General features: G+C 41.9%; 1 protein-coding gene across 2 annotated transcripts in view; it reads right to left on the bottom strand.

Annotated features, from left to right (window-relative positions):
• Positions 1-6,869: 6,869 nt before the first annotated feature.
• The window catches only part of EPHA6 (EPH receptor A6), a 1,167,010-nt gene continuing 1,153,090 nt past the window's right edge, over positions 6,870-20,789 (bottom strand). For both annotated transcript variants that reach the window (XM_077294107.1, XM_077294108.1), the window contains one exon: positions 6,870-12,893. In XM_077294107.1, the coding sequence (XP_077150222.1) occupies positions 12,779-12,893 (115 nt within the window). In that variant the 3' untranslated portion in view covers positions 6,870-12,778. The remainder of the gene's footprint in view (positions 12,894-20,789) is intronic.

The raw sequence follows: 20,789 nt of genomic DNA, 5'->3' as shown, positions 1-20,789 counted from the left end.
CATCCTGGCCCCCTATGTATCCATTCTGGTCCCTTGTTCTGCCCCCATATATCCATCTGGCCCCCCATATTTATCCATCTGGCCCCCCATATTTATCCATCCTGGCCCCCTTCCCCTTATGTGTATCCATCCTGGCCCCCTTCTCCCAGTATGTGTATCCATCCTGGCCCCCTTCCCCATATGTACATCCATCCTGACCCCCTTCCCCCAGCATGTGTATCCATCCTTGCACCCTTCCTCCCGTATGTATATCCATCCTGGCCCCTCGTATGTGTATCCATCCTGGCCCCCTTCCCCCGTATGTGTATCCATCCTGGCCCCCCATATGTATCCATTCTGGTTCCTTGTTCTGCCCCCCATATATCCATCCTGGCCCCCCCATATGTATCCATCCGGCCCCTTGTCCTGCCCCCATATGTATATCCATCCTGACCCCCTTCCCCCAGTATGTGTATCCATCCTGGCCGCCTTCCTCCCGTATGTATATCCATCCTGGCCCCCTTCCCCCGTATGTGTATCCATCCTGGCCCCCTATGTATCCATTCTGGTCCCTTGTTCTGCCCCCATATATCCATCCGGCCCCCCATATTTATCCATCCTGGCCCCCTTCCCCTTATGTGTATCAATCCTGGCCCCCTTCTCCCAGTATGTGTATCCATCCTGGCCCCCTTCCCCCATATGTACATCCATCCTGACCCCCTTCCCCCAGCATGTGTATCCATCCTTGCCCCCTTCCTCCCGTATGTGTATCCATCCTGGCCCCCTTCCCCCGTATGTGTATCCATCCTGGCCCCCCATATGTATCCATTCTGGTTCCTTGTTCTGCCCCCCATATATCCATCCTGGCCCCCCCATATGTATCCATCCGGCCCCTTGTCCTGCCCCCATATGTTTCCATCCTGGCCCCCTTCCCCCATATGTATATCCATCCTGGCCCCCTTCCCCGTATGTATATCCATCCTGGCCCCCTTCTCCCAGTATGTGTATCCATCCTGGCCCCCTTCTCCCAGTATGTGTATCCATCCTGGCCCCCTTCCCCCATATGTATATCCATCCTGGCCCCCTTCCCCGTATGTGTATCCATCCTGGCCCCCTTCTCCCAGTATGTGTATCCATCCTGGCCCCCTTCTCCCAGTATGTGTATCCATCCTGGCCCCCTTCCCCCATATGTATATGCATCCTGGCCCCCTTCTCCCTGTATGTGTATCCATCGTGGCCCCTTTCCCCCATATGTATATCCATCCTGGCCCCCTTCCTCGTATGTGTATCCATCCTGGCCCCCTTCCCCCATATGTATATCCATCCTGGCCCCCTTCCCCGTATGTGTATCCATCCTGGCCCCCTTCCCCCATATGTATATCCATCCTGACCCCCTTTCCCCCCGGCGGGGTCCTCCTCCTCTGCAGGTTGGCGCGCTCATAGTAAAATGGCCACTAACATAGCAGAGGCCGGTGGTGAATGTGTGCGCCCGCCGTATGCGGCGCATGACACTGATGTCATACGCCGGTCACGACGGGCACACACTTGCCAGTTTCCATCGGGACGCGCACCACAGTGGTTCAGGTAATGAACGCTGTGTGCGCGCGCCCCTGCACATACGCGGCCTGCACTTTTATAGGGCCTGTGCCCCTAAAACCCACAGACTTTTTTTCCCCATCTCCTCCTCTCCTTTCCACAGCCAAGGTCCCACCGGGGATTTCCCTGGTACCCCACCAGGCCAGACCGACCCTGCGTGTGTATATAGTCCCTCCAAAGCTGGGTGTCCGGTTGGGACCTGGTTACTCTCTGCTACTATTCACACTAGGTAGGCTTTAACATTAGACAGTGTAGTTACTGTCCCAATTGTGTATACCTTGTCGCGGTGGGACAGCTTTATGCTTTTTTTGATCAAAAACAGTGTTTACTAAATACCCTATGTTAATTATTGAATGCACTTGTTTTTTTACTTATTTATTTTCATCAGGGTATTGCATACATTGCTTTTTCTTTGGTTTTGATCAGTCCCACAGTACTTGATATCTGCTGAGTTTTTATGTTGTAAGTTATTTAATATCAGATGTGTTAGTACTAGCCGGTCATTCGCCTCCAGTGCCATGTCATGGCCATTCCTGCTGATCTTCTCTTTAACTTACCTGCAGCAGTGATGTCTTGTATAAAGCTGGTCATACTCATGCGATAACTGTTGGCTGAACATTCCTTGCGATGCTCATAGACAGCTATCTCTCCTACTCCACCATACTCATGAGCACATTGTTTGGCGGAGCATTGATGTTTTCAATGGGGAGAGAAGAGAAAGTTTGTCAGTCTCGACATTACATGTAGAGAGTGAGTTGGGGAGGCCCCCATTGAAATCGGCTGGCCAATATTCGAGGCCGATTTTCTTCTAATCTGTATGAGTGCCTTAACTCTTGTTAACACTGCAGCAAATCCCTGGTTTAACCATATACAGCATGGGGCCATTGTGTATTGCTGAGAAGGAGGGTTGGAAAGCCGAGAGTGGGCTGGTAATTGCCTTACATTTCAGGAGGCTTTGGAGACATGCATCACATAAATGTGTCTGACGAAGATCTCCCCTTTTTCAGGGACCTTCCTGGACTTGTTAGGAAAGTTCATATTCCAGCCAACAGAGCATTAATATTTCCTTTCATTTGGGAATATAACTTGTGCAGCTCTGGCTCAGCATGCAGAGACTTGTTATACATTGCGGCCCTTACTTCAGATGATGGGAAGTTTGTTTAATGTGTTATTTAATCCCACACATTTAGCTCTCAAGCCTCGAGAGCCACTTAACACACAGTACTACCGGAAAACCTTCCAAATGAACCTTGTGTACCACGACTGCCAATGGGGTTTATCCTGGTAATGTGCCATTAGTGGGAGAATTGCTGCCTACACTATAAAGAGGTTTTCTTCTTTGAGCCATTTCCTACTGATTAATGTGCTTTCCACAAGTAGCGACGCTACTAAATCTCTTGATTTAACACATCTGAATGTGGTAATGCTTGAGAGTGATTTTTGTATAGATACTTATAGTTTGGCCGGTTTGAAGACGTTTTTATTTAGGCCCTTAGTAAATATCCAACATTTTATCTATGAAACAGTAAATACCCATCATAGGATACGTGGTATCTCTGGTTATGTGCAGTGTAAGAGATTGAGGGGTAGCATGGTAAATTATGGAAGAAGGTATATTATCTGCTTTGAGATTTTAAATTAGGCTTACTGTTCAAGTCCAACCAGGTTGTATTCAGGCAAGTATGAACAGCGATGTACAGACTGGCCACTGGTCTCCAGACCCGAATTCTACAGCCCCATAGACATAAGTGACAAAGAAAGTAAGGCTTGGCCCACATTGTTTTTGGGCTACACGTCTGTGGCTCCATCTGGGCTTTTGTCTGGAATCTGGACGGAATGTCCAACAGGCCCATTAGCTATAATGAGGCAGACAGTGTCACTTTGTCCTGTCTCTAGGCATATTGACCCTCTTCTTGAGGTAGGCATAAAAAGGGCAGCTGACAATTTGTTTTCCCACCTGATGAAAATACACACCACTAAAACGGTGGCCTGACAGAGCACAAAGAGACTCCCTTTGTCTTATTATATTGAAAGGTCCCATCCGGAGTCCTGTTCAAATACTGTTTGTCAGGCAGAAGCCCAAAGGAGCTATTGAAATGTGGCCCAAACTCAATGTGAACACAGCCTAAGCTGCATATCAGATGATTTAACACATACCGTAAATGATGAGGCAAAAGAGCCTCACTAAAGTGGCGGTTCCATGAATTGTGCCTCCCTGCAGAAGGCTGTGTGTAAATAAATGGGCGACTATGAGATCCAAGGATGGGCTTGTATGTAGGCAGTTGCTGTGGGCACCATTAAAGGGAACCTGTTACCCCCAAAATCGAAGATGAGCTAAGCCCACCAGCATCAGTGGCTTATCTACAGCATTCTGGAATGCTGTAGATAAGCCCCCGATGTATCCTGAAAGATGAGACCCAGTCGCGAGTACCCCACGGCCCTAGTGGGTGTTGCACTATCCTGATAGTCTGCATTTATATCTTTTGGCAATCCCTGTATCCCTATATAAATAAGACCATTAGGGTCTTGTGGGGAAACTCACAGGGGTGGACACTTTGATCAAAGTATCGTGCTGCATTTTATTGCTTGGGGGTTATGGCTTGTCTTCTGAAGCCACCAGTTAGGGCACCAACAAATCTTATTTAATCTCTGTCCCTGTCCTAAAGAGTTTTGTGCTTTTCTGTTGTCAATCCAACATGTCTGACAGTGTGGTTGCTAACTATTCAATGCCTAGCAACCACATATAGTCAGTGAAAGCACATCCATAGTAAGCAGTCTGCCTCGCACTTAGGTCTTCAGCTCAAAGTCAGATTTTCACAGAACTGATGGTAGAAAGGGGCAAGGAATTTTGGAAGACCTTATAATGCTTTTCTATCTTTGAAGATGACAGGTTGCAGTGGTAAAGATGTCCTGACAAGTCTGTGCTGCCCACAGTTGTCTTGCATTGTTTTATTCCCTCCTCTTGAAACAACATGAGTATGAATCCAGATGTGTTTGCATATGAGGAACTTAGGATATTTGACCGGCCTTGTTAGTCAAGCAAGATTTAAGAAAAATGGATATATTTTACTTATCCTGATGGAAAAAATTTTAATTGAAAATTGAATCTTTCTCTCCTATCAATCCGGTATTGAGAATTAATGCCTCTGCCAATTACTGCTGCCAATGTATGTTCAGTTTGTTGGAAGGCTCATGACCAAGCAGGTGCTATAACAAGCGGAAGATACTGGGATTTCCTGCTATGTGTGAGAGACAGCAATTTAGCTTCATTCAGTAATTTGGCACATAGTTTTCTTGCCAATCCTGATGAGGGGGAGTAATGGAGTTAGACGCTCCTTATTTATGAAGACGTGCATGCTTCTTCAGAAATTAGGAGCATCCAATGAGTGGCATGCGCCATTGTGCACCGCGCCAGAAATCTTGTAAATCTTGTAAGATTTCAGGTGTAAGTTACGCCACAGCGCGCCATGAATTAGACGAGCCATGGCATCACTCCCTACCATCGCCTATTTTGGCATAGCTTTGAGAAACTGGGGTGATACTCCAAGTTGCACAAAATTTTACAACTTTCAAAGAAATTTCCACCAGAATTCTGAAGAAATTACTTTGATGAATCAAGTGTTCAAATAGATGCTCTTGAAACTATCATGTATTGGTAAAACCTAACTATGATGTACTAAGAGTAGTTTTAAAAAATTGGGATTTTTATATATTTTGGGAGGTTGGTTGTTGTTTAAAACTTCTTTAAAGACAATTGTATACGTAATGCAATAAAATAATGTAATGTCTAAGTGCATTTATCAACTGATTTCACAATACAAAATGCATTCATTTATTATTTAGATCTCTTAGACCTGATGAGGCTGGTGAACATACTTTTAAAATTAATGTACGAAAGGCCGTATAATCCTTAATATTAAAATGAGCATTTTATGAATGTTGGAACCATAAAATGCTCATTTTTATTTTAGGATTGACAGCCATTCTGACATGGATTTTTTAAAGTAAGTACACCAGCCTCATCAAGTTAAATAGATCTACTTACTACTTAATAATGCATGCAGTTTGCATTGTCTAGTGACAAATCCAATCTGATATCAAAATCTCTACCTTTGGCCATTTTCAGATGAGTATATAACGAGCTCATTCGTGATCCCGTATTTCAGATGCAAGACCCGACAGCTTTAATGACCCCTATGAAATTGTCACTTTTGTGTATATTACACTGGTCTAAAACCAGCCTTTGGTGCAAGTCATTTAAAATAATTATTGGAGCACTTGTCATATGCAACTTTTTATATTATAAGATTGCTAATTACCGGCATATGAATTTGTAATATTTCCTTTTAAGTAGCTCCAAAGGTTGAACTTCACTTGATCTAACATCTTGTTAGAAATCTTTCCAAGAAGTAGATTATTCAGATTTTAATTGTACAATCTGGAGCACCAATAAAAGGGATTATTCGGTTTTTTTTTCCTATGGAGTTGAGTACCGTACTTATCGGCAAGTAGTTGACAAGAAGCTGCCTGGTCTGTTCTTTGTCAATCTGTAGCACTGGTGAGAAGAGGCCCCTGTACAAGAACAATATATGGGCCCATTACAGCCCAATAGCACATAATGCTCTATTCCACCTGCTTTGGAGGTAGATGTGGTCCCTTTACCTCCCAGGCCCCTGTGCGGCTGCACAGGCTGCACCATTGGTGTGTCCGCCCCTGATCTGGGAGTCGGGAGTAGTTGGCTGTCAATTAACATGACATCAGCAGTGACATCCCAAGCGAAGGAGTGGAGCAGAAGAGAAGGAGGTGCTCTGTTAACATGGCATCACAGGGAGAGATCATCACAAGGCAGAACAGGCAAAAAGTTAGCACCTACCCGCTCTTAAGTGCTTAGCCCCAGAGGGAAAAAAAGAGCCCCAGAGAACTCTGTTAACTAAAATACCCCAAATTGTTGACAAGACACTACCAGACAATTGAGGGTGTGCAGACACCTGAAACGCGTTGATGCGAGTCATGTGAACTTGTATCGCTAACTATGTATGCCCTCTGAATTGCTTATGTGGATAAAGAATCACAGTTCGTGGAGCTGGAGTCTCTTCATTTTGCATTATCCAAACCTTGACAAGGCGCGTCCGGAATCCGAACACCCTCAAGATGCAATCACGGTGAGCTGGATTTTACTTTATCTTTACAACCAGATGATATACACACATAATTCTCATCATTATACCTTGTATTAGTTTTCTGTATCAATAATTTGATTTTTGCGGGAGAAGACACAATAGGAGACTTTCAGCCAATAGAAAATGGACACAGAGTTTATTGAGTGTAGTGAATATGTATATATTGCATATACACATGCACAACTTGTAAACTGTATAGTAAACAGGAAATTTAATATGCTGCATAATTCTGAACAATTGACCATCTGACCCACTGTCTACATGCAACTCATTATAATCATGGTAGAAAAGAGTTAAATATCCATATGTAGACCCTGTCAGTAGACTATTGCACATTATTTCCCAGAATGCATAGTCAGGTTTATTGTGAAGTGCCAGCTCACAAGCGCCCTCGTACATCCACACATACAGTATGGCCAGCAGTATACAGAATGCTCGGAGTATACAGTGTAAAGTGGAAGAAGTGTGGCCATCAACTACAATGCCAATAATATACAGAAATGAACTCGATTTATCAGTATGTGAGATATGCTGCAAATAAAATACAAAAGTTATTAGTTATGGCACCGTTATCACATGATTAGTATGAAGCATTGCTAACATGTCTTAGAATAAAATACGTAGCTGCCAACATTGATGCCACCAACCTATATGAACACACAAGAAAACGTCTCTGTATACCTCCATATGAGATCAGGGACATACATTGGATGAATGTGTTCTCATACATTTCTAAAGGTGCAGCAGAAAGAACCTGTAAGGCGTAGATCTGTAGTGAGCTTCGCTTTTTAGGGTATGTGCACATTGAGTTTTTTGAGGCTGTCAAAAATAATGAGCTTTTCTAGCGGACACTGCTCTAAGAAGAATTTTGCCATCTTTGAGGGATTGTTAGAGGAGCTTTTCATTTTTTGAAAAGTTGGAGAGTTCACAAAGTGGGCGAATCATCAAAGCTTCTTCCAAATATTTGTGGTGAAAAAAGCTTTCAAGAGTTGCAGTTTTTTTGCTCAAGGCGGAGTGCAGAAAAAATGCAATTTTCACTCTAGCTCTGACAAATTGGGTGGAACTGGGGCATGATGGGACGTGGCAACTCCCATTTGACTAATTAATGACGAGCGGCGGCATTCTCCACCCCACAAATCTTATTCCAACAGGGGCTGGAGTAAGATGTAAGAATTGTGGCAATGAATTAAGAGATGTGAGCCTCTTAATGAATCAGGACCATTTGCTCCAAAGCGGGCTTTGAGGGCGATTCATTAAGACTGGCGAGAGGATGGTCGGTCTTGATGTTTCTCCCCCAAAGTCTTTACAGGTGGATTCAGTCTAAAAGAAACCCCAAAATGAACATAATCCAAAGCAATGTAAAAACGATATCTCTGTTAACACGATCAGTCTTTTGTTAAATTTTGTAACCAAATCGGGGTTCAGAAACCAGGAAGTTATTCAAACTGTGGCATGTTCTTTCTTTTGGTGGTTTCAGGTATGGACTGGGGCTGAATTTCAGTCCTGGCATTTGAAATCACACAGGCCCATGTTGTCCTCGTCCCCTTGAACCATATTACTAATATAAAATATTACTAATTATATTACTAATATTACCCTGGATGGAGGAAACAAAGATTTCCTACAAGACCAATATTGTGGCCTGCTGGGGTAAGTGACGGAGTCAGCGACTTTGTGCTCCATCACAATTCTTAACAGTATGGGTATCTTGATAACACCGATTCTGTTAACAACGTAGCAGGCAAGGCAGCCCATGACCAGACAGGCCCTTCTGGCATTTGCCAGATTTGCCAGATGGCCAGTCCACCCCTGGGTGGTTTCCACCATGAATTTGCTCGCGAGTCATAGCTTAAATTGTAGAAAAAGAATGTTGCAAAAATTATGGCAAAACTGTTTCAGGGAAAAAAAGACAGGCGGCTCTTTCGTGATGGCCTTGGTAGGTTTGTCAGCATCTTAAAGATGCCATGTACACATACTATTCAAGAGATTTTGGAGAGGTTTTTTCCAGAAATGTTTTTTGCTAATTTTTGATTGAAAGGTGTATAGTTTGTAGCATTTTCCATCAGGAGGCTCTTTACAGAAATGGCCCGCACGTTCATTACTCTCACCAGGCTTGTTTCAAAACCTGGAGGAACAAAAACACTCAAAAGGTTGACCAGATAAACAGTAGAATGGTCTTACAATAGAAATGAAAGGGATGAGTCTATCAAGCATTTTTTGAGCAATTTTTCAAGCATCTTTTTGAAGTGGACCCGTTCAAAACAATATTCAAAAAAACTCCATCTGCACATACCCTAACATAAGTTAAGAGGTTCTAGTGCCCGACCTCCTTCTTAAACATATGCACTCTTGTAGAGTAATGTGAAGTGGATAGTTGAGTGGATCCAGGCCGAGAGGTAGTGAATGCTCTGCTGAGCTGCAATTCTTATTGTGTGGAGGGTCTTGTATAACAATAAGGTCCACACGTCTTCTTATCTTTAAGACCAACAGATGCACAAAAACATGGGATTTCCTAATGTACCGTTTACATTTAAAATTGTTTTTCCACTTCTATGTTAATCATATAGCTCCCTAAACTTAATTTAGTAAATTAAAGTTCTGTACAGTTCTAAGATTTTGTTTCATTTCCTCAATCAAGTTCTTTGATTAATGTTTAAAATAAAAAACCAGAGGAATACTGAAAAATCATAGGGCAATAAAGTAAAACTCAAAATAGGCACCACCTCAATAAGATCTCCTCCAAATGTACTCCTTAAAAGTCCACCTCTCTCCCTTTTAATATGAGCTCCATATCAAACATTTGAGTGGGGTCTCTAGGTAGATTTTTCAATAAACAGGTTATTAATGTGAAGCAAGGTAACCACCTGACTAACGATTAGAAAGGGATGTAATATCAATAATAATCACACCAAGATGAGGGCTTTCTTGTTTTAATATTAGGTCCTCCCTCTCATAGACTTAAATGTAGATAATCACATGCAATGTCAGAAGACCCTCATCCTCTCATCAGGTGGGGATCATCTATAACTATCATGTCTACATATATCCCGTGGAAATGTCATAAATTTGAGGGCAGAATATTGTAAGGTGATTTTTTTAAACTTTGACCTTTAGATTATAAGACCGTATGGGCGTATGCAGATGACTGTAGTTTTGGTGTGACTGCGATCCATCAAAACATTGTATAGAACTCATACCCATGGCGGACCGATTTTTATCGACAAACTGAATTGAGAAGATGGAGAAACATTTTTTATTCTCTCCACCTCTGAAAAAATTGGATCACACTCTGATCAGACTCTGATCAAATGCTGATCAGAGTGTGATTAGCATAATCCGACCGATTTCCTCAGATGCAGAACATACGGTCGTTTGCACCTGTCATAATACTGACTACATGGTTAAAATATATGGACACCCTTGGGATAATTTCTTTATTTAAATGCATGTATTTTAGCCTAAAAATTAGTTTACAAATGGGCTTCTTTAAAGGGAACCTAACAGCAAGATATAGCTCCTGTAAAGTGATAGGGCTGTATAAGCTTCGCAATGATGTTATGTATTTGCTTCAAAAGTAAAGTTTAAACCTGAATCAAAATCAATAAACAGGTGCCGCGCTAGCAGGAGGAACTGTGACTAGGAATGAATCTCAGTCACCTACCTCGCTGTTGCGAACTGGCGTGTCCACTTGGGACACTGGGCTGCTGCAGACCGTCTGTGATCCTTACAGTGCAGCAGCGCTGGTGATGCACTACCAACCGGGGAGCGTCCTCCCGTAGTGCTAGAACCCCACCGGTCTCGCCGCTGTAGTAACCGGCAAGCAGCTACGGCCGATAGCGCCGCCGTGCAGTGGCGTGGTGAGTGGGGAGCGTGGCTACTAGGTGACGTCACCAGTCCGTATGACGGACACTAACATGGGCCAATCCCGACGCGTTTCGAGGGTACCGAATATTTTACGACTTCAAAGTTCAACTCAACTTTGATATGGCCTGCTCGGCCCAGTGAGGAGTGCCGTCAATGGAACAACTTTTGAGATAAGCAAGACATAACATTGAGTGCCATGTTCATCCGTGACCACTGCTTATTTAAACTCCTCACCGTGATTGTGCAGTAAGGATTAGGGGTCTCGAGACCAAGGTTTTAATGATTGGTGAGAGTGCCATCTTTGGGACCCTTGGCAGTCAGATATTATTTGCCTCTCCTATACATAAGTGATAAAAGTCCAACTTCTTTAATAATACTTTAGACCTAACCTGAAACATGTGTGCCACCCCACATTGACTTAAACTCGGAGGACTAATTTTTACTCATAGGTGATAATCTTTGTTCATATGTTTACAATGATGATGCGTGGCCATCTCAGTAGCTTTGTATCAGGAGGATGTTGTGGGTTGACCATATGCTGTACCATTTGTATTGGTAGAAGAAGTACAGAAATAAAATATCAAGTAATAACCTTGAAATTACCTTGAAGAGAACTTTTATTGGGTCTTTCAAAAGCAGCAATCCTATGGTAATATGACAGACCCTGTAAAAGGCACTATATGCCACTATACATGAGAAAGGAAAAGAAAGTGGTACTCGCCAACAAAATAGAGCTTTATGATACCCATACTAAACCATGAAAGACATGGAGTTTTAAACATTTATATATAATCTATGACCTATTGTATATTTTTACCATGTGCTTTTATATATTCTCTAGAAAACAATGGACAAGAAGGTCCTTGTCCTGACTGCTTATGAGACTAGCAAAGCTCTCTTGCATCTTTTTTTTTTTTTTACGGAAAGGATTTCTGAGGCATAGATGGAGTAAAAACACTAGAAGACAAAGATTTTTTTTTTCGAGTCTAAACTGTAAAAGTACAAGAATATAGAGTATCGATTACATAGACAATTCAATCCTGGGCCTCAGGAAGTACACTTTGTTAATAACCTCAAATATCCATACACACAAGCTATCAAACCAATGTAGATATATTATTTACTATTCTCTCAAAAAATAAGGTAAAAAAAACATTAGCAGCTAAAATTTTGGATATCCACATTTTACCCGTGACCTACACATAACAGAGGCAGCCATTAAATGTTGATCCAGTGTCCTTCTTCTGCTTTCATCGAAAACTAGTGACTTAAATAAAGTCCCTCTTACTTCAGTAATGCCAATAAACCAAATCATCTCTACACAAATTGATTGCCTTTATTGTATGGTACTAAAGGGCTTGTCAACTTTCAATTACCCCATTTTTGGAAGAAGGGTCCCCTGACCATAGGTTCTGCCGTTGGACTTCTAGTGATCAGCTTTGATCTGTTGGACAACTTGGTGGTAGGTAGGTATATTTCCCCACAGCACTCCCACAGGGGAAACTAGGAATTACACAAGTCTTACTGAAATCAATGAACTGACCGTGTAATTCCTAGACCTGTTAGACCTTTACAGAAGCTTTCTGCTTTGGCTGATTAGGGACTTGAGTGGGAGACCTTCATCTATTAACTGAGATTCTTTAATTTGAAAGTAGGTTTTCTAAACCAGACAAACCCTTTAATAGATACATTAAAAACCACTGTATGCAAAATTCACCTTAAATGCTGTTTCTATATTTTCTGTATTTTCTTTTATTTTAATATGCACACTTTTTATTAGCTACAAGATTACAAAACAACAGCAGTCCATAGGTTAGACCAATACCACCGTCTTGCTACATGATAAGGAAGCTAGAGTTGACAAAACTGCCGTTGAGTTCATGATCACTTGGATAAAGATGCCACATGTAACTTTTCACACCCATGCGTAGTCACTCATCAGTTGCCAGAAGTCTTTTCTGTGGGGCCCAGGATTCTACTTGTCCGTAACTTGAAGAAATATCTATTAAAGTTTTCAAAAACTTCAGTCTGGAAGTGTAGAGATCACCCTCCCTTCTCTTCGGAAGAGTCCAGTTTTGAGAGCGAGAATCGAACATGAGGAATAAGAATCTCTTCTGTTAAAGAAATATTGAGGCACAAAACAGTCGCTTCAACTATTTTCATACATGAAAGCCTTTTTCTTGTAAATGCATCATTTGTAGTCGTAAAGTCTGTATGCTGCTCACTATTCGTCTCTGGTGTCCGATGAGCGTAACACCAATTCTTCTGATGTCACTGCAGGAAAATAAATAAGTATTACTGAACGCATCACTGATTAATAGGAAGAGATGTAGGTCAAGTGTATGTGTACTGTATGTCTCTCCACCATGGCCAAGACCAAAGAGCTGTCTAAAGACACCAGGGACAAAATTGTAGACATGCACAAGGCTGGAATGGGCTACAGGACAATAGCCTGGTGAGAAGGCAACAACTTTTAGCTCAATTATTAGAAAATGACAAGATGACTGAATCTTCCTCAGTCTGGGGCTCCATGCAAGATCTCGCCTCATGGGGTAAGGATGATTCTGAAAAAGAATCAGCCCAGAACTATATAGGAGGACCTGGTCAATGACCTGAAGAGAGCTAGGACCACAGTCTGAAACATTACCGTTAGTAACACACTACACAGTCATGGATTAAAATCCTGCAATGACCATCTGGATAATCCAGAGAAGGCATGGGAGAAGGTCATGTGGTCAGATGTGACCAAAATAGAACTTTTTGGTTTCAACTCCACGCACCATGATTGGAGGAAGATGAAGGATGAGTACAACCCCAAGAACACCATCCCAACCATGAAGCATGGTGGGTGAAACATCATACTTTGGGGGTGCTTTTCTGCAAAGGGGACAGAATGACTGCACCGTATTGAAGGGAGGATGGATGGGGTCACGTATCGCAAGATTTTGGCAAACAACCTCCTTCCCTCAGTAAGAGCATTTAAGATGGGTTGTGGCTGCATCTCTTAGCATGACAATGACCTGAAACACACAGCCAGGGCAACTAAGGGGTGGCTCTTGGGTCCTGGAGTGGCATAGCCAGTACCCTGACCTGAACCCAATAGAAAATCTTTGGAGGGAGCTAAAACTCAATGTTGCCCAGCGACAGCCCCATAACCTGAAGGATCTGGAGAAGATCTGTATGGAGGAGTGGGCCAAAATCTCTACTGCAGTGTGTGTAAACTTGGTCAAGAACTACAGGAAACGTCTGACCTCTGTAATTGCAAACAAAGGATTCTGTTTTTCTATTGTATCAAATGCTTCCGGCGGCATTTAATATGATCGCGGCATTTAATATGATCGCGCTGGAAGCGTGCTACTAATCCCACACATCGGCGCCCGTGTCACATGACCGCAGGTCGCTGATGGGTTGGCATGACAACCCAGGGTATGCAGGAGACCCCTTTGGTTATCAGTGCTGGATTGCTATGAGTGCCGTCCAGCAAGTGAGCATTTCTGCTACACACAAGCGATCTGATCATTGCCTGCGTGTAGCGATCAGACAACTGCAACTTCTAGTCTCCCATGGAGACTATTGAAGCATGCAAAAAGTGAAAAAAAAATGTTTTTAAAAATATAAAAAAATACATATAAAAGTTCAAATCACCCCCATTCGCCCCATTCAAAATAAAACAATAAAAAAATTAAAAAATACACATATTTGGTATCGCCGCGTTCAGAATCACCCGATATACCAAGCTATAAAAAGATCGATAAATGGCTTAGCAAAAAAAAAGTAAAAACGCCAGAATTACCTTTTTTTGTCACCGCAACATTGCATTAAAATGCAATAATGGGTGATCAAAAGATTGTATCTGCACCCAAATGGTATTAATAAAAACAGCTCGGGGTGCAAAAAATAAGCCCTTACCAGGCCTCAGATCACGAAAAATGGAGACGCTACAGGTCCCGGAAAATGATGCAATTTGTTGGGTTTTTTTTTAACAAACTTTGGAATTTTTTTTTCACCATATAAATAAAAAACAACCTATACATGTTTGGTATCTGCGAACTTGTAATGACCTGGAAAATCATAATGATAGATTAGCTTTAGCATTTGGTGAACATAGTAACAAAAAATACAAAAAAAAGTTGTGGAATTGCATTTTTTTTGCAATTTCACCACACTTGGAATTTTTTTCCCATTTTCAAGTACAAGTTGACGGAAATATAAAAAAGTTATGACTCTGGGAATAAGGGGAGCAAAAAACAGAAACACAAAAACAAAAAAGAGCTGCGGCGTGAAGGGGTTAAATACTGCAAAAAAACCCTATATATTAAGTGTTTGGTTTTTTTTTTTAAGTAAAAACGCCCTCCACAAAATCCCAGTTTTTCCAATAAAGAAGATCTAGGAAAAATATAAAAATACCTTAAAAAGTCACATATTTGGTACTGTAGCATATTAAGTGATGCATACTATAACACTAAATTATTAGAATAAAAACAATTCTAGAGCAGCTTTGTTCATCGTGACCCACACAAAAATGAAATGAAAAGTGATCAAAAAGTTGTTTGTATCCCAAAATGGTACCACTAAATACTAAAGCTGGCTGCTGGAGTCAGTGATTTGTGGGCTATCTGGGGTGTCTAGGGAGGACGCTCCCCACCCACGGACGTAGCTCAGCCACCCGTACCACCAGCCACTCTGGGCACACACTCAGCAGAGCCGCTCCTACATTTCTGATTGTGCAGACACGGGAGGACGCGGATACGTGAAGGTGGGCACCGTTATATGTTCATTTGTGTTTTTAGCGCGGCAGCCGTTTGTTTTTATTTGGATACTTCTTGTGGGCAGGTTCGCACATCCCACCTGCTAGGTTGCCAGCAGCTTACACGTACAGTTCTATTGGACAGCGCCAGTGTAATCTTGCATTTGTTTTAAATACTAAAGCTTGTTGAGTGATAAAAAGCCCTCATTGACCATTGTAAATGAGAAAAAAGAAAAAGTTACGGCTCTCAGAGCATGATTCATATAAAAAATGATTGTCAAAAAGTGATTTTCTTGTGCAAAACATGTAAAGCATAAAAAAAGTCTATGAATTGGAAATCATTGTAATCATATCAACCTATACTATAAGACATTACCATTATTAATGATGAACTCCGCATTCTAGCATAGATAGGTGACAGTACCTGTCCTCTATGCAGCACTTTGGCACCTTATCTCCTCCAACCAGCTAGTCCCCTGATGATTTGGCTTGGAAGAAACACGTTGGGACAATCAATGAGGGAGAGTGCAGGGTGTATTTTGATACAGGGGTAGGCCGGCGTCACACTCGGCGTAGGACAATACGGTCCGTATTTTACGGCCGTAATACGGCCGAAATACGGTGAAATGTTCCCAAAATAGTGATCCGTAGTCAGGGTGTGTCAGCGTATTTTGCGCATGGCATCCTCCGTATGTAATCCGTATGGCATCCGTACTGCGAGATTTTCGCGCAGGCTTGCAAAACCGACATCTAATGGATTTATGTGCTCAAATGTTCATTAAAACATATATACAGTATATATATATATATATGTCATTGAGACACATATATATATATTCTGTATTTAGATTTCATTCAGCGCGATATCTGTGAACAGCCGGTAATTCAATTGCCGGCTTTTCATTTCTCCTGCACAAACCCGACATGATATGAGACATGGTTTACATATAGTAAACCATCTCATATCCCCCTTTTTTTTGCATATTCCACACTACTAATGTTAGTAGTGTGTATGTGCAAAATTTCAGCGCTGTAGCTGCTAAAATAAAGGGTTAAATGGCGGAAAAAATTGGCGTGGGCTCCCGCGCAATTTTCTCCGCCAGAGTGGTAAAGCCAGTGACTGAGGGCAGATATTAATAGCCAGGAGAGGGTCCATGGTTATTGGCCCCCCCGTGGCTAAAAACATCTGCCCCCAGCCACCCCAGAAAAGGCACATCTGGAAGATGCGCCTATTCTGGCACTTGGCCACTCTCTTCCCACTCCCTGTAGCGGTGGGCTATGGGGTAATGAAGGGTTAATGCCACCTTGCTATTGGAAGGTGACATTAAGCCAGATTAATAATGGAGAGGCGTCAATTATGACACCTATCCATTATTAATCCAATTGTAGGAAAGGGTTAAAAAACACACACACACACACATGATTGAAAAGTATTTTAATGAAATAAACACAGCGGTTGTTGTAATAATTTATTGTTCTCTCAAATCCATTTGCAGTCCCTCGCTTGGCAACATAATAAACGCACAAGATACATACCTTCTGATGTACTGTCAGGTCCAACGATGTAATCCATCTGAAGGGGTTAACTAATATTACAGGCAGGAGCCCTGCTATAATGCAGCTGTGCTCCGTGCTTGTAATTCCCCTGCGAATGAATGAAATGTAGGTCATTGACCTACATTTCATTCATTCGCGGTGAGGCGCCCTCTGGTGGATGTTCTCATGAACTGCAGCCTGGGAACTTTTTCCCACGCTCCAGGTCATATGAGGACATCCACCAGGGGGCGCATCACCGCGACTGAAGGAAATGTAGGTCATTGACCTACATTTCATTCATTCGCAGGGGAATTACAAGCACGGAGCACAGCTGCATTATAGCAGGGCTCCTGCTTGTAATATTAGTTAACCCCTTCAGATGGATTACATCGTTGGACCTGACAGTACATCAGAAGGTATGTATCTTGTGCGTTTATTATGTTGCCAAGCGAGGGACTGCAAATGGATTTGAGAGAACAATAAATTATTACAACAACCGCTGTGTTTATTTCATTAAAATACTTTTCAATCGTGTGTGTGTGTTTTTTAACCCTTTCCTACAATTGGATTAATAATGGATAGGTGACATAATTGACGCCTCTCCATCATTAATCTGGCTTAATGTCACCTTCCAATAGCAAGGTGGCATTAACCCTTCATTACCCCATAGCCCACCGCTACAGGGAGTGGGAAGAGAGTGGCCAAGTGCCAGAATAGGCGCATCTTCCAGATGTGCCTTTTCTGGGGTGGCTGGGGGCAGATGTTTTTAGCCACGGGGGGCCAATAACCATGGACCCTCTCCTGGCTATTAATATCTGCCCTCAGTCACTGGCTTTACCGCTCTGGCGGAGAAAATTGCGCGGGAGCCCACGCCAATTTTTTCCGCCATTTAACCCTTTATTTTAGCAGCTACAGCGCTGAAATTTTGCACATACACACTACTAACATTAGTAGTGTGGAATATGCAAAAAAAAGGGGGATATGAGATGGTTTACTGTATGAAAACCATGTCTCATATCCTGTCGGGTTTGTGCAGGAGAAATGAAAAGCCGGCAATTGAATTACCGACTTTTCACTAACAGCGCTGCGTATTTCTCGCAAGTCACACTGCTGGTCCGTGTGGAATCCGTATTTTTCTCGCCCCCATAGACTTTCATTGGCGATTTTTTTGCGCAGTACGCTGACAAACGCAGCATGCTGCGATTTTGTACGGCCGTAGAAAGCCGTATAATACTGAACCGTAATATACGGCTAATAGGAGCAGCCCCATTGAGAATAATTGTGCCGTATGTTATGCAAGTTTTACGGACGTAGTTTCTGCGCTCTTACGTCCGTAAAACTCGCCAGTGTGACGCCGGCCGTAGATGTGGACTGCCCTTGTAAGGGAGGGAGTCTGGGGGGCAGATTATTATTAGCCCCATAGGGACTGACAGGGTATTGTCGTCCCCACACAGGATTTCATGGAGTATCCCTAATCCCGGAGCTTTCTTTTCTCCCGTGCCCGTCGCCTGGAATTGGTGAGACTGTTCCTTGTGTTGTTGTGTTTTTATGATTGCATTTTTTGTTTCATGATAACAACGGTGACATTTTTGTGAAAATTGTCTTTAATTATGCAACCAAGGGTTTAAGTAGTTGTTTTTGCCTGCTGTGTTGTATGTGCATTGACCTCAAGCTTTTTCCCTGGTTAATGTAGATTTCTCTATTAGCCACTACAAGAGTTATCTTTTTCCTATCCTAAAGGGGGTTTGTGTTTCCTGTTGTGTTTGTGTCCACAGTGAACCTGACCCCTTTTTTTTTTACCTTGGGTGACACCATCTTGTCTGTCGACATTTTATACGATTATATATTAAAAGTTATGTTTTAATTTCCACTTTTTTTGCTGTGTTACAAGATAAAAATACGAAAAACAGTATCACAAAATTTGGTTTGTGCTCATCCAGCCTCACAAAAAAATCAAACAAAAATTGAACGAAAAGTTGTAATAGCCCCAAAATAGCACCAGTTAAAACTACAGCTCACCTCTCAAAAAATAAGCCCCATTGCAACTCTGTCTGCAGAAAAATCTAAAAGTTACGGCTCTCAGAACCCCTACCCAAAAAATGATTTCTTAATTACATTTTTTTGTGCAAGGTTATTAAAACATAAAAATAAATATATAAATTAGATATTCTAAATTAGGCATTCATTCTTGCATCGACCTGTAGAATGAAGTAAATATGTCAGTTAAAATGAATGAATAGTAAAAGCGGTGTTTAAAACAAAATTCGTGTGCAAATTTCACGTCCAAAAAAAGTGTCAAAAGAAGTAATCAGATTGTCGCATGAACAAGAAAAACAGATGATTGAAATCTACATCTACTCATGTAATTAATAAGCCCTCATACAGCTCTACTGACCGAACATTGTAAAGTGTATGGCTCTCAGAATAAGGCTGCCGTCACACTAGCGGTATTTGGTCAGTATTTTACATCAGTATTTGCAAGCCAAAACCAGGAGTGGGTGATAAATGCAGAAGTGGTGCATATGTTTCTATTATACTTTTCCTCTAATTGTTCCACTCCTGGTTTTGGCTTACAAATACTGATTTTTTTTTTCAGTTTATTTATTTTACAAAAATAATAAAACATGAATAAGATTATCTCCCCATAAATAGTTTATAAAAGTTAGGTAATAAGTTAAAAGTACCCCGAAGTGGTGCCACTGACAAATACAACACATCATGCAAAAAAAAAAGAGCTCTTATATAACTTCCTTGCAGAAAAACACTATGGCTCCTGGAATGCAATGATGATAACATGAAAAGAGAAGTGCTTTGTCCTAAAGGCTCCTTAAAAATCAGCCTATTTTTCATTTTTGTGCTTTTCTTTTTTCCTCCTCCTTCAAGAGTCATAACTTTTTTATTTTCCTTCAACAAAGTTGTATGAGGGCTTGTTTTCTGATGACGTTTTTTACCATTCATTTTATCATAGATACTGGAAAACAGGAAAAAAACTGAAGTGGGATAAGGCCATGTCCACACATTCAGTATTTTACCTCCGTATTTGTAAACCAAAATTAGGAGTGGAGCAATCAGAAGAAAAGTATAATAGAAACACGTCACCACTTCTGTATTTATCACCCACTCCTGGTTTTGGCTTAGGCCGGCCTCACACTCAGCGTATGTAAATACGGTCCGTTTTTTATGGCCGTAATACGCAGAAAAGTCCCCAAAATAGTGATCCGTATGTCCTCCGTAGGCAGGGTGTGTCAGCGTATTTTGCGCATGGCATCCTCCGTATGTAATCCGTATGGCATCCGTACTGCGATATTTTCTCGCAGGCTTGCAAAACCGACATCTAATGGATTTATGTGCTCAAATGTTCGTTAAAACATATATACAGTATATATATATATATATATATATATATATATATATGTCATTGAGACACACATATATATATATTCTGTATTTATATTTAATTCAGCGCGATATATGTGAAAAGCCGGTAATTCAATTGCCGGCTTTTCATTTCTCCTTCCCAAACCCGACAGGATATGAGATATGGTTTACATATAGTAAACCATCTCATATCCCTTTTTTTTTGCATATTCCACACTACTAATGTTAGTAGTGTGCATGTGCAAAATTTGGGGGCTGTAGCTGCTAAAATAAAGGGTTAAATGGCGGAAAAAATTGGCGTGGGCTCCCGCGCAATTTTCTCCGCCAGAGTGGTAAAGACAGTGACTGAGGGCAGATATTAATAGCCTAGAGAGGGTCCATGGTTATTGGCCCCCCCCCCGGCTACAAACATCTGCCCCCAGCCACCCCAGAAAAGGCACATCTGGAAGATGCGCCTATTCTGGCACTTGGCCACTCTCTTCCCACTCCCGTGTAGCGGTGGGATATGG

This window comes from Ranitomeya variabilis, chromosome 3 (genome assembly GCF_051348905.1).
Source record: "Ranitomeya variabilis isolate aRanVar5 chromosome 3, aRanVar5.hap1, whole genome shotgun sequence".
Lineage (NCBI taxonomy): Eukaryota > Metazoa > Chordata > Amphibia > Anura > Dendrobatidae > Ranitomeya > Ranitomeya variabilis.
This window is presented reverse-complemented; position numbering and strand designations above follow the sequence as displayed.